Below are 13,985 nucleotides of genomic sequence, written 5' to 3'. Positions count from 1 at the left end.
GTAGTATTTTTCATTGTGCTATACCGCTATTTCTCTGCCGTATCAGAGGATCATGAATTGTGGCATGTGTTAACCCCTTTCTGTCATGTGACGTACTATCCCGTCCTTGTGCCCTGGGCCTTAATTCCCAGGGACGAGATAGTACGTCACAGCGATCAGCAGCGCCCACGTGGTGAGCGCCGCTGATCGCGGCCGGGTGTCAGCTGATTATCACAGGTCACACCAGGCACAATGTGTCCGGGGAAGTCACGGACCACCCCGACACATTAACCCCTTGCACACCGTGATCAAACACGAACGCGGTGAACTGGGGGTTAAAGGGAAGCATCGGCAGGGAGGGGGCTCCCTCCGTGCTTCCCTGAGCCCCCCACAGCAGCGCAATGTGCAGCGCTGCTGCGGGGGGCTCCATCCCTACAGGTCCCAGAATCCAAGATGGCGACAGGGACCTTCGGGGGCCTGCAGGGAGCTGGCTTTCTCATGCCTGCAAAGCACAGGCATGAGGAAGCCTTCGGCACTGCCTGTGACAGATTGCTGATCTGTCACAGTGATCTGTGATGTGACAGATCAGCGATCTGTCACAGGACAGTGATGTCCCACCTGGGACCATGTAATAAAGTTAAAATAAAAATAAAAAGTGTAAAAATAATTTTTAAAAAATTGCTAAATAAATTAAAAAAAAATATTCCCTAATAAATTCATTTTTTGGAAATAAAAAAAAACAATAAAAGTACACATATTTGGTATCGCCGCATCCGTAACGACCCGCCCTATAAAACTGTCCCATTAGTTAACCCCTTTAGCGAACCCCTTAAAAATAAAATTAAAAATCGAAGCAAAAAATAATGATTTATTATCATACCGCCAAGCAAAAAGTGCAATAACGCGCGATCAAAAAGACGCATATAAATATCCATGGTACTGCTGAAAACGTCATCTTGTCCCACAAAAAAACAGTCGCCATACAGCATCATCAGCGAAAAATAAAAAAGTTATAGCTCGCAGAATAAAGCGATGCAAAAATAATTATTTTTTATATAAAATTGTTTTCACTGCATAAAAGCGCCAAAACATAAAAAACTACCTAAATGAGGTATTGCTGTAACTGTACTGACCCGATGAATAAAAGCGCTTTATCAATTTTACCGCAGGCGGAATGGTGTAAACGCACCCCCCAAAAGAAATTCATGAAACGCTGGTTTTTCTTCATTCTGCGTCCCAAAAATCAGAATAAAAAGCGATCAAAAGATGTCACGTGCCTGAAAATGATACTAATAAATACAATAACTCGTCCCGCAAAAAAAAAGACTTCACATGTCTTTGTGCGTCAAAATATGGAAAAATTATAGTTCTCAATATGTGGTGATGCAAAAACTATTTTTATAATAAAAAGCGTCCTTTAGGGTGTGACAGCTGCCAAATATAAAAACCCACTATAAATAGTAAATCAAACCCCTCGTTATCACCCCCTTAGTTAGGGAAAAATAATAAAATTAAAAGAAAATGTATTTATTTCGATTTTCCCATTAGGGTTAGGGCTACGGTTAGGGCTAGGGTTTGGGCTAGGGCTAGGGATAGGGCTAGGGTTAGGGTTAGGGCTAGGGTTAGGGCTAGAGTTAGGGCTGAGATTAGGGTTAGGGGTGTGTTGGGGTTACGGTTGGAGTTATAATTGGGGGGTTTCCACTGTTTGGGCACATCAGGTGCTCTCCAAATGCAACATGGCGTCTGACCTCAATTCCAGCAAATTCTGCTTTGAAAAAGTCAAAAGGTGCTCCTTCCCTTCCAAGCTCTGCCATGCGCCCAAACAGTGTTTTACCCCAATATATATGGTATGAGCCTACTCAGGACAAATTGCCAAACAACTTCTGGGGTCCAATTTCTCGTGTTACCCTTAGGAAAATATAAAATTGAGGGCAAAAATATCATTTTTGTGGAAAAAAAAATGATTTTTTTATTTTCACGCCCTGGCGTTATAAACTTCTGTGAAGCACTTGGGGGTTCAAAGTGCTCACCACACATCTAGATAAGTTCCATGGGGGGTCTAGTTTCCAAAATGGGGTCAATTATGGGAAGTTTCAATAGTTTAGGTACATCAGGGGCTCTCCAAACACACATGACACCCGCAGACCATTCTATCAAAGTCTGCATTCCAAAATGTCACTACTTCCCTTCCGAGCCTCGACGTGTGCCCATACAGCAGTTTTCTCTCACATATGAGGTATCAGCGTACTCAGGACAAATTGGACATCAAGTTTTTCGGGTCCAATTTCTCCTGTTACCCTTGGGAAAATAAAAAAAATAGTGACTAAAAGATCATGTTTGTGGAAAAAATACGTTTTTTTTATTTTCATGCCCGGTCGTTTTAAATTTCTGTGAAGCACTGGGGTTTCAAAGTGCTCACCACACATCTAGATAAGTTCCTTAGGGGGTCTAGTTTCCAAAATGGGGTCACTTGTGGGGGGTTTCCATTCTTTAGGTATATCAGAGGCTCTCCAAAAGCAACATGACACCTGCAGACCATTCCATCAAAGTCTGCATTCCAAAATGTCACTACTTCCCTTCCGAGCCCTGACGTGTGCCCATACAGTAGTTTTCTCCCACATATGGGGTATGAGCGTACTCAGGACAAATTGGACAACAACTTTTGGGGTCCAATTTCTCCTTGTATCCTTGGGAAAATAAAAAAATTCTTCAGGGGCTTTCCAAACGCGACATGGTATCCGATCTCAATTCCAGCCAAAAACGTCAAATGGCGCTGCTTCCCTTCTGAGCTCTGCCATGTGCCCAAATAGTTGTTTACCCCCACATGTGGGATATCAGCGTACTCAGGACAAATTGCACAATGACATTTAGGGTCCTGTTACCCTTGGAAAAATAAGGATTGAGGGTGAAAAGATCATTTTTGTGGAAAAAATATGATTTTTAAATTGTACGGCTGTACGTTATAAACTTCTGTGAAGCCCTTGGGGGTTCAAAGTCCTGACCACACATCTAGATAAGTTCCTTGGGGGGTCTAATTTCCAAAATGGTGTCATTTGTGGGGGTTTTCCACTGTTTTGGTACATCAGAGATTTTCCAATCGCGACATGGTGTCCAATCTCAATTCCAGCCAAAAAAGTCAAATGGCGCTGCTTCCCTTCTGAGCTCTGCCATGCGCCCAAACAGTCGTTTACACCCACATATGGGGTATCAGCGTACTCAGCACAAATTGCACAATAACTTTTAGGGTCCTGTTACCCTTGGGAAAATAAAAATTGGAGGTGAAAAGATCATTTTTGTGGAAAAAATATGATTTTTTAATTGTGCAGCTGTACGTTATAAACTTCTGTGAAGCCCTTGTGGGTTCAAAGTTCTCACCACATATCTAGATAAGTTCCTTGGGTGATCTAGTTTCCAAAATGGGGTCACTTGTGGGAGGTTTCCACTATTTAGGTACATCAGGGGTTCTCCAAATGTGACATGGCGTCCGATCTGAATTCCAGCCAATTTTGCACTGAAAAAGTCAAACGGCGCTCCTTCCCTTCTAAGCTCTACCATGCGCGGAAAGTGGTTCCCCCCACATATCAGGTATCAGCGTACTCAGGACAAGCTGCACAATAACTTTTGCAGTACAATTTCTCCTGTTACCCTTGGTAAAATTAAAAAAATTGAACCTGAAATATTTTTTTTGTGAAAAAAAGTTAAATGTTAATTTTTTTTTAAATATTCAAAAAATTCCTGTGAAGCACCTGAAGGGTTAATAAACTTCTTGAATGTGGTTTTAAGCACCTTAAGGGGGGCAGTTTTTAGAATGGTGTCACTTTTGGGTATTTTCTATCATATAGACTCCTCAAAGTGGCTTCAAATGTGATGTGGTCCGTAAAAGTAAAATGGTGTTGCAAAAATGAGAAATCGCTGGTCAACTTTTAACCCTTATAACTTCCTAACAAGAATAAATTTTGGTTCCAAAATTGTGCTGATGTAAAGTAAACATGTGGGAAATGTTACTTATTAAGTTTTTTGTGTGCTGTATCTCTGAGATTTAAGGGCATAAAAATTCAAAGTTGGAAAATTGCAAAATTTTCAAAATTTTTGCCAAATTTCCATTTTTTTCACAAATAAACGCAAGTTATATGAATGAAATTTTACCACTAGCATGAAGTACAATATGTCACGAGAAAACAATGTCAGAATCACCGGGATCCATGGAAGCATTTCAGAGTTATTACCTCATAAAGGGACAGTGGTCAGAATTGTAAAAATTGGCTCGGTCATGAACGTGCAAACCACCCTTGGGGGTTAAGGGGTTAAAGAAGCCCAGTGACACGCTTTGGCCCTGGGCTCTCGAAAATCTGGAGCCAGCCCTACCCCCCCACAACTTTAGCCAAATAACCCCCAGTTTTAAACGCCTAACTATTGTTATAAAGTAAATTAAGGTTGACAAGCTTAAGTAATAAGAATTGATGTTTTTGGCATTAAAATGGGCACTGTAGATGTGCTTCCTGTCCTCCACTCACTGCCGATCTTGGTTCCCATTGACTTTCATTGGGTTTTGTGTTTCAGTCGGCCTTCGACTTTTTACGATGATCGGCCGATTGCGTTCGATCCGACTTTTGAGAAAGTCGGGTTTCATGAAACCCGACTCGACCCGAAAAAAGGCAAAGTCGCTCATCTCTAAATGTGATTGCAAATTTTCATAACTTGTCATTTATGCTCAGGATTTATTATTATGTTTTTTCATTTTTTTGATAATTATAATTTATTGCCTGTGATTATTATATGTCACGCATGGGAGGAACTTTGCTTTGGTTTTAAGTATGTTCTAAACTGTTATTATTAATAAAGTTTTGCCTTTTTACATAGTATTGTGGTGTGCATTCCGTAGAGTGGTACTTTTTCTTGTGTTGTCCATATTGCCTGCCACTGGTATTGCACCCGCTTATAAATAGACCAACCCTCATCAGTAGTGCATCTAGGCTTCATTATTGTTCCTGACTGAGTAAGAGGCTATAGCCATGCCCACTGACTAAGAGGCTATAACCATGTCCTGCACTAACTAAGAGGCTTTAACCATGCCCTGCACTGACTAAGGTTATAACCATGCCCTGCACTAAGAGGCAATAACCATACCCTGCACTGACTAAGAGGCTTTAACCACACCCTGCACTGACTAAGAGGCTATAACCATGTCCTGCACTGACTAAGAGGCTATAACCATGTCCTGCACTAACTAAGAGGCTATAACCATGTCCTGCACTGACTAAGAGGCTATAAAACCATGTTCTGCACTGACTAAGAGGCAATAGCCATGCCCTGCACTGACTAAGAGGCTTTAACCACACCCTGCACTGACTAAGAGGCTATAACCATGCCCTGCACTAACAGGCTATAACCATGCCCTGCACTGACTAAGAGGCTGTAACCATGCCCTGCACTGACACCTTGTACTTGACTGATCTTCAGTAGACCTTTTTGACAAGAATAGCTCTAAGGCAGTCCAACCATTTTTAGGGTTCCCTCAGTGCTTGTTAACATTATCCGTCACTCAGAGGATTTAGCACATTCTTATTGCATTCTCCTAAAGACTGAAATAAGAAATTGCGACATTTCTTTTTCAGTTCTACAGGCTTGAATTAGTTAAGGTTTTCATATCTTTCCATCGTGTAATTAAGGAAAAAAAAACATAACCTTACTGTGAACCTATCCTTAAAAAAATAAAAAGCCTGAAGAAGTGAGCTTGAAGTTTAGGCGTGCTCAAGTGATTAAAGCTTCAGGGTTGTAAGAATAGAATTAATTTGCTTTAAAGTCTTCAGCAGCAAAGCGGATGAAAATCAATAAATCATTTAGTAACTTAGCATATTTCCAGACAGTTTTCTGCAAAGCCTCTCAGAACAGATGTTAGCTTGGGATGCCTGGCAGAGTGATCAGCAGCATCATTTAATGCTATCCTTGCTGCAGGTAAATGACAAAATAAGCCGAAAAAGACTGCAATTCTCTACACTACAGAGCATCAGACATATTCAGGATTGAATCACCCTCTTCAAGAGGAGTTATGAATTCAGCTCCAGAGTGGCGTACCTAGAGAATTGACTTATTTTTTTTCTGTCAAATTTAAGAAAAGGTATTTATTCAGACTTGTTTTTCCTTCATACACTTGCTGTGAACCTTATGGTCAAACGTAGGTCATAAAGCTTAAGAAGTGACGGATAGAACTGCAGTTGGCACAGCCGTGTTGGAAAATTGTTTGATTCTTTGACTACTGTTCTTTTAAAGCTAGTGACGTTATTGGAGTATTTTTGTCAACATTTCCAAAAAATGTCAAATTTTATTTACATTTGTTTGGGGGGGCTATTTGGAAGGAATTGAATCACAAACGGATCATGACAATGTGTTCCCTATACATAAATACCCCAGAGGTCCATTTAGAAAAAGAATTTCTTCTCAGGTTTAATTGTACAGAAAGGTATAAAGAAAACTCAAATTCTCAAATTGTGAGTTGGATTATTTAAAAAATCAGATTGACAGCAGATAACACTTCTTAGGAGATGAGACTACCCCTAAATATGCAGTAGATAAACCTGGTCATCTGAGAATAGATTGTGAACAACCATTTGGAAGAGGTGCTATTAAAGTGGGTTTCTGGTTTAGAAAACTTAAAGGAAGGAGGTGATGGCACACCAAAAAATAAAATTAAAAACTTTATTGGAGCAAATCAAGCCATAATTAAAAACTAGCAGCTTGATGTGTTTCAAGTGCTCCGAACGCACTTGAAACGCGTCAGGCTACTAGTTTTTAATTATGGCTTGATTTGCTGCAATAAAGTTATTATTTTTATTTTTTGGTGTGCCGTCACCTCCTTCCTTTATGATTGCTATGCTTACCAGCTTGGACGTGCACCCACCTGCTACAATTTGCTGGCTCTAATTTGAACACATGGACTGATTTTGTTGCAGCTCCAAGATTCCTCTTTAGAAAACTTACTTTTAAATACATGGACATTCTGAGTCAAGGGCCAATATTTGTGACCAAGTTAAAAATGCTTGATCAAAATGCTAATTTTTTACATGAAATAATCTTCTGTGCAGCATAACAGGTCTTCTTTCTCGGAACTTCATCACCCTGTGTAAATAGGGCTTGCACTGCAAAGAACTATGGCAGTTTATGCGCACTGATGTAGATCGCTCAGTGTGCATCATTTACTTTAGTCTGCCTGTGTAAACAGGTATACAAACAACCACCAATGGGTAAACATTTACCAATCAGCAGTGATAGCATGTTGTCCTTTGGACTGTGTAAACAGACCCTTCAAAACCCCAATCAGCCATAATACAGAATAAATACAAAATACTTTGCTTTCGCTCTGGAGGATCCAGCACTTCTGCACATTATATAGGCATCCCACTCATTTCAATGGACACCAAATAATCTATCAATTACAATGCAAAATAAACATTGATTGCCAGAACTCTTTGCAGATCCTGTTAATTGTTAATGGCAGCAGCAGACCATTTTTTGTGGGGATCAAACTATCCCCACCCTACAGCATATACCGATTAACGAAATGTGTCGTAAATGCTAAGCTGAAGGATGGCACAGGTTCAGGAGCTGAACCCAAGCCATAAGCAGTGTGTTATTTGTATACCAAAGCATGCACCTTGTGTACCTATATTCCCCCATCACCAACATGATACGTTTATTGAAGTGTATTACATGGGTGATCAGATCACACATTCAAGTACAAGAAAGAAATAAAAAAAACAAAAAGCTGTAAGATAAAGAAACCTTGTTAAAAGAAGGATTAAAGTTAAAAATCAACATCAATATAAACCATTTTGCTTTAAAAATCTCTGTATAGTAAAAAAAGTAAAATAAAAATACATATTTGTACTGGCCTACTTCATATTAATGCATATAATAAAGTAAAAAATGTTTATACTGTACAATCAACAGCATAACAGACCCGAAAGTACAATGGTGCAATTATTTTTACCCATTACATCCCCTTCAAAAGATTAATAAATGCCAAAAAGAGTTACATGAAACAAAAAATTGCACCACTGGAGAAAGAGATTTATCTGGCTACATCAATGGAAAAAAGGTTAAAATGGATTTGAAAACAAAAAACAAAAAAAAAAAAATTGATTATGCTAAATTGACAGTTGTAGGTATATTTTATGGTTATTTTATATGTGAATGTGATCACCTGCATTACTACTGCATAATAACATCGCTGCAAGGTAAAGCATGCCAGTATACACCCTAATGTTCCAAGAAAACAATGAGCATTATGATATATACTTATTATTTTACTCATTTATAGTGTTGAGCATTCCAATACTGAGAGCTATAATTTTTCCATATTTTGACCCACTGAGTCATGTGAGATCTTATTTTTTGCGGGATGAGTTGACGTTTTTATTGGTACCATTTACGGGTACGTGACATTTTTTGATAGCTGTTTATTCCGATTTTTGGGATGCAGAATGAACAAAAACCAGCATTTCATGAATTTCTTTTGGGGGGTGCGTTTACACCGTTCCGTGTGCGGTAAAATTGATAAAGCAGTTTTATTCTTCAGGTCAGTACGATTACTGCAATAACTCATTTATGTCTTTTTTTATGTTTTGGTGCTTTTATGCAATGAAAACAATTTTATCTAAAAAAAATTTTTTTTGCATCGAGCTATAACTTTTTTATTTTTTAACTGATGATGCTGTATGGTGGCTTGTTTTTTGCACGACAAGATGACGTTTTATTTATATCCATCTTTTTTTATCGCGTGTTATTGCACTTTTTGCTTTGTGGTATGATAATAAAACATTATTTTTTGCTTTGTTTTCTATTTTTATTTGTTAAGGGGTTCGCTAAAGGGGTTATCTAATGGGACAGTTTTATAGTTTCATTTTTACACTTTTTTTTACATTGTGCCAGGTGGGTGTGAGTGCGCTTTTTCTGTGCTTCTTTTTCTTTTTTTTTCATTGTCCCAGGAGGGGACATCACGGTAATATGTCAGATCGCTGATCTGACAGGTTGCACAACGCTCTGTCAGATCAGCGATGTGACAGGTGCTGATGCAGGCTTTCTCAGATATTGGATCTGGGGACCTGCAGGGAAGGGGGCCCCCGCAGCAGCGCTGCACATCGCGCTGCTGTGGGGGTCTCAGGGAAGCACGGAGGGAGCCCCCTCCCTGCCGATGATTCCCTAAACCCCCCGTACACTGCAATTGTGTTTGATCTCACTGTAATTATCGGCTTCAGCTGTTGATTGATGGGATCAGTAGTGTTTTCTCACAGCCTTGCTTTGCCAAAGTGCTAGCTCTGGTTTTTCCATCACCGCACGGTGGACCCTGGGTTGCGAACACACCCTATTATAATTTCTTACCTGGTGAGTTCTGCCAATCCTAACATATATACTGTGTGTATGTTAGGCGTCGGGTTCCTGTCGCTGCACAACGGGAATCCCGAGCCTTACTTCCGGCTGTCTCCCATTCCTCTCCAGCCACAGAGGAGGTTGCTCAGCAAACTTGTCGGTCCCGGCGCTCTGCCCAGACCAGCTCCGTGGGTTTGCTTGCTGCTGCCACCTCTGGCAAAGCTATGGCAATGCATGCTGCTCAGCAGCGAGATTCTCCAGGGACTAAGTCCCCATGTCGGGCCACTAAGCATGCCAGTGGAGTGATCTCCCATTGGAGATCAAGGGTCACGTGCTCAGGTTCTGCTCGTGTTCGGATTGGTCCATCCGAGAAGCCAGGAAGGTCCCGGACCCTCGCGGCTTTAAAAGGTTTGCATGGCCACTCAGCCATGTGCTAGGATAGCCTGTATTTTCAGTCTATAAGGAGTGAGTGGTGTATGCACGTATGAATGTCTCTGGTGACTGACTTATTATGAAACCCCTACCCTTGGTACGCATGTGTTGTGCAGCCTAGCCTGCTAGCGCCCAGGCTTAGGCGTAGGTAAGTCAGAGTTTGAGCCAGGCATCAGCCATCATCAGTGACTCGGCTCGCCTCAGTGCCCCGTGCTCCACACTCCATAGTCAGCGTCTATAGCGGCGCTCATGGCAGCGACACCGCGCGCTCAGTGGGCCTAGAAGGACTCTAACCCCGTGTCCTTGGGGTAGAGTTGTGTGGCCGCTTGCTGTGCGCTCTTTGGCCAGGCTCTGTGAGACTAGAAGCTGCCAAAACTTGATTGTCTCTGCTACATAGAGGCGATGGTCAGATCGCCTCCATGCAGTAGAATTGATGAATTGCTATGAGCACCGACCACTTGGTGGTGCTCACAACAATCCGATACTGACAACAATAGTGGTCTCCAGGAGAGCTTGGGTTGTCATGTGGACATGCCGGTGACCCGCGATCATGTGGCGCGGGTCAATGGTGTGTGTATTTCCGGTGCGATTGCCGGAACCACCATTTAAATGCTGCTGTAGGTGTTTTTTACTATAATAAGGAATTCAAATTGTTTTTAAGGGAAATATATGTTCACTATTTGCTGTCAGCGTTTGACAGTGGCATTTAACTAGTTAATAGCCGCAGGATTTGCTCTTATTGCATATCATTTATGAGTATCACTACATTACAAGTTAAAAAGAATGTATATGAGTCCCAACTTTATGTCTTATATATGGTGTTTCTGGGTTACTCTGAAACCCTAATTTTACGTACTTCTTGCTTCCTTCATAAATTACACTGACATTTCCAATTTTTTTCATCAAAAATTATATTTTGGTGTACCTAGCTTAGCATCTTTTAAATCATTTTTGTATGCTAGCTTTCTGACTGAGCACTCCGCTCTTCACCATGCTGTGATTTTAATTACATCCAATCACATTTGGTTTCGACCTTCCTATAAATACAGGCTTTACCAAGTTATTAGCCATAGGTAAGTGTTCACATTAGGCAGTCAGGTCAGGGACCCATTCAATAAAGATCACCTTGACGTTGGTGAATGGGCTCACATTTTTTGGCCAAATTTTGTGCTAATTATCTCATGTGTTTTTCCTAAATTTCAAAAGCCATTACGCTTTTCACACTTCTTGTATTTCACATTGATATGCCTTAATGCAATTGAGTGCAACTATTTCCTCACTTTTTGTATGTAAGCTGTTTTTTGGTATGCACTTATTCAGACTAGTTCTAGATGTTCCATCAGTTTTATGTAATTTGTAGGAGTAACACAACTACACTTTGTTCTCAATATTTGAATGAGGCACTAGAGTTGGTGCCTTCAAGGGTATATGGATGATCCTGCTTGTAATTTTGGGCAGGATTTGCTCTTAGTGCATATCCTTTGAGTCTAGAAGTATCACTACATTACAAGTTAAAAAGAATGTATATGAGACTCAACTTTATGTCTTATATATGGTGTTTCTGGGTTACTCTGAGTCCCTAATTTTATGTACTTCTTGCTTCCTTCATAAATTACACTGACATTTCAAATTTTTTTCATCAAAAATTATATTTTGGCTTACCTAAATTAGCATTTTTTAAATCATTTTTAAATATTACCTTATATACAAGTGATTATACTGGAAAAAATGCTTCTCAAACTTTTTTGTTAATTTTGCATGTTTTATTGTCAGTTCTTAAAGTGGAGTAAAAGTGTGACAGCATTGTTCTCAGCAGTGATCTGGGAGTCAGAGATGCTTCCAGTGGTCTTAACCACGCAGGTTCTCCCTCCTTCTATTCAACACTTTTTCCATCCATTTCAACATTTTTACTGTTCCCCAGACCTCATTGTGGGGTCTGCAGGAAATATGATCGGATTTCCCATTGACTTCCATTATAGTCGTTACTCGAAGCGAGAATCTGAGCATTAGGAATTGCTTGGTTCAAGTAACCAGCATCAGAGCATTTTAGGGCTCACACATCTATAAAAATGACATTTTTGTAATTGTTTTTTAATATTTTTAGCAGTTTTATAAGAACAAAAAAATCTAACTTTTTTTTCACCTCAAGTATACAGGAAACATAGAAAGAAATTGTTTGACCAAATTCTACACTGTGGGCTGTGGCTCAAAGACAGAGCATCAGGTTGTTAACATGGTAATGTGAGCTTGAGTCGTGGGGAGACCTGATCACTGGAGAGGGGTGAATATTATAATTTATTTTTTTCAGTAAGTAGATACTGGCAGCCCTGCCCCTGAGGAGGAGCTACGGAGTGATGAAGACATCGGAGAGAGGTGAGTATTAGAAGCCAGGACAAAAGCCCTGACATGAACTGAGCACTCAAATAGGGACAGTCCCACTGTATCCAGAATGAAAGGAAGCCATATATGTACAGTTCTAAGGTCAGCGAATTCCAACACCAGCTCCCGTTATGCTGGAGAAATAAATATGACACCAGTGAATTTGTTACTTATCAGTGACTAGAGTCTAGTCCTCTTCCTCTCTGAAAAGACAATTTGCATATTTCCCAGAGGAGCAATGATGCTTTAAGTGTGCTCATCTCAGCATGCTTAACATGTCACTTTCCGCAAGGAGAAACGTTACTTCTTGGATCACTTGTCAGATAAAATATCAGTGTGCAGTGTTTGAGAACCTCGTGTAAAAAACTGTTCACGACAGTGAACATAACATTACTGTTTATGACAGCTTTCAGCAATAACTGAAAAATTACAGGTGATAAACCTAATAAAGACATTCATTACACATACCTGTGCCGAGTATTCTTTCTATTTTTATGCTGGAATTATCTAATTCTTTTGCAAACAAATGAACAGCTTGCATGGGATCTTCACACGTGTCTGGATCAATGTATGTCCTTCTTGTAGGTATTTTAACTGAAAGAAACATATAAGAATGTTGTCAGATTCACAAAGTAGCTGGTATATTATGAAATGTCAAATTACTATTCCTATTATAAGAAATATGATCTGTATTATCGGTGTTAAAGGGGTTGGATCCTTTATCCTAACAAATGTTTTGGGGACACTATTTTATAGCAATTACTAATATCAGCTCTCCTGTCCACATAATTTCTAGTGGTGGAAGAGAATGTGACAACACATGTCTTTAACCTACTACAAATTAGTTTTTTTAGCAAAATCTACAAAGTTTCTGCTGTTTGTGATCTCAAGTATACCACAAAGTCCACCAACGCTTGGTTTTAGATAAAGTCTTTGAAGAATGTGGAATGGCTATAATAGAAGTGGAACTTGCACCCCATGGAAATTCTTTAAAGGGAATCACAAAAGCCTTAGAAAATGAGTGTACTGGATATGATTACCCATCAGGAATGGGCTAAGATTCCTCAGGAACATAAGTAGAAGCTGGTGTTTGACTATACATCACACAGGAGGCTATAATAACCAAAGTTGCTATACTAAGTTCCAAAGATGAAATGAAGGGATTAAATAATTCTGAGACTGAAGTATTCAGTAAAAGTGACATTTTGTGAATTGTGATGAATTTGGAGAAATCACTTGTCATATTAGTGGTGATGAGCAATTTAGATTGCTCTTATTTCTTTGGTTTATTGCAAACCGCAGATAATTGTAAATTGCTCTAATAAACCTAATTATCAAGGAGAGAGGAATACTTTTAATTGCAACAGTATATATTAGTGAGTACTACAAAATCATGTCCAAAACACATTTGTTAAAATACAGATAAAATGGGCAACCTCTTTAGGTAAGAAATCAGTATATATTGTATGGTCCTCCCGTTGTCCATAACTAGCACTGACATCACGTCAACACCATGACAGCCAATCAGTGTGCACGGAAGCTCTCAGTAGAGTGTTACAGCTACATGAACAGAACTGCTGAGTTCAGTGATTGGCTGATGTTTGTTGAAGCAATGCCAATGTGGCACCCAATAACTGACACCAGGAGCAGTGGTGAAGAATCAGCAGTGGATGGTAAATAAATGGTAGCTTTTTTTTGCTTTATCTTTTTCAACAAACTGTGCCTGTAGACCTGAAGGGGCCAACCATTTTAATGTCTTTTGTTAGTACATTGAGTTGTCTAATAAACACATGTAAGTAGTTAACTATGACGCTCCCTCTACTGGTGGT

General features: G+C 39.8%; 1 protein-coding gene across 1 annotated transcript in view; it reads right to left on the bottom strand.

Annotated features, from left to right (window-relative positions):
- EPHA10 (EPH receptor A10) overlaps positions 1 to 13,985 on the bottom strand; it is a 1,119,172-nt gene that overhangs the window by 138,438 nt on the left and 966,749 nt on the right. Inside the window, exon 10 of the mRNA XM_073562411.1 lies at positions 12,625 to 12,750. Coding sequence (XP_073418512.1) covers positions 12,625 to 12,750 — 126 coding nt within the window. The remainder of the gene's footprint in view (positions 1 to 12,624; positions 12,751 to 13,985) is intronic.

This window comes from Dendrobates tinctorius, unplaced genomic scaffold (genome assembly GCF_039654945.1).
Source record: "Dendrobates tinctorius isolate UK_male_01 unplaced genomic scaffold, ASM3965494v1 ptg000015l, whole genome shotgun sequence".
Taxonomy (NCBI): domain Eukaryota; kingdom Metazoa; phylum Chordata; class Amphibia; order Anura; family Dendrobatidae; genus Dendrobates; species Dendrobates tinctorius.
This window is presented reverse-complemented; position numbering and strand designations above follow the sequence as displayed.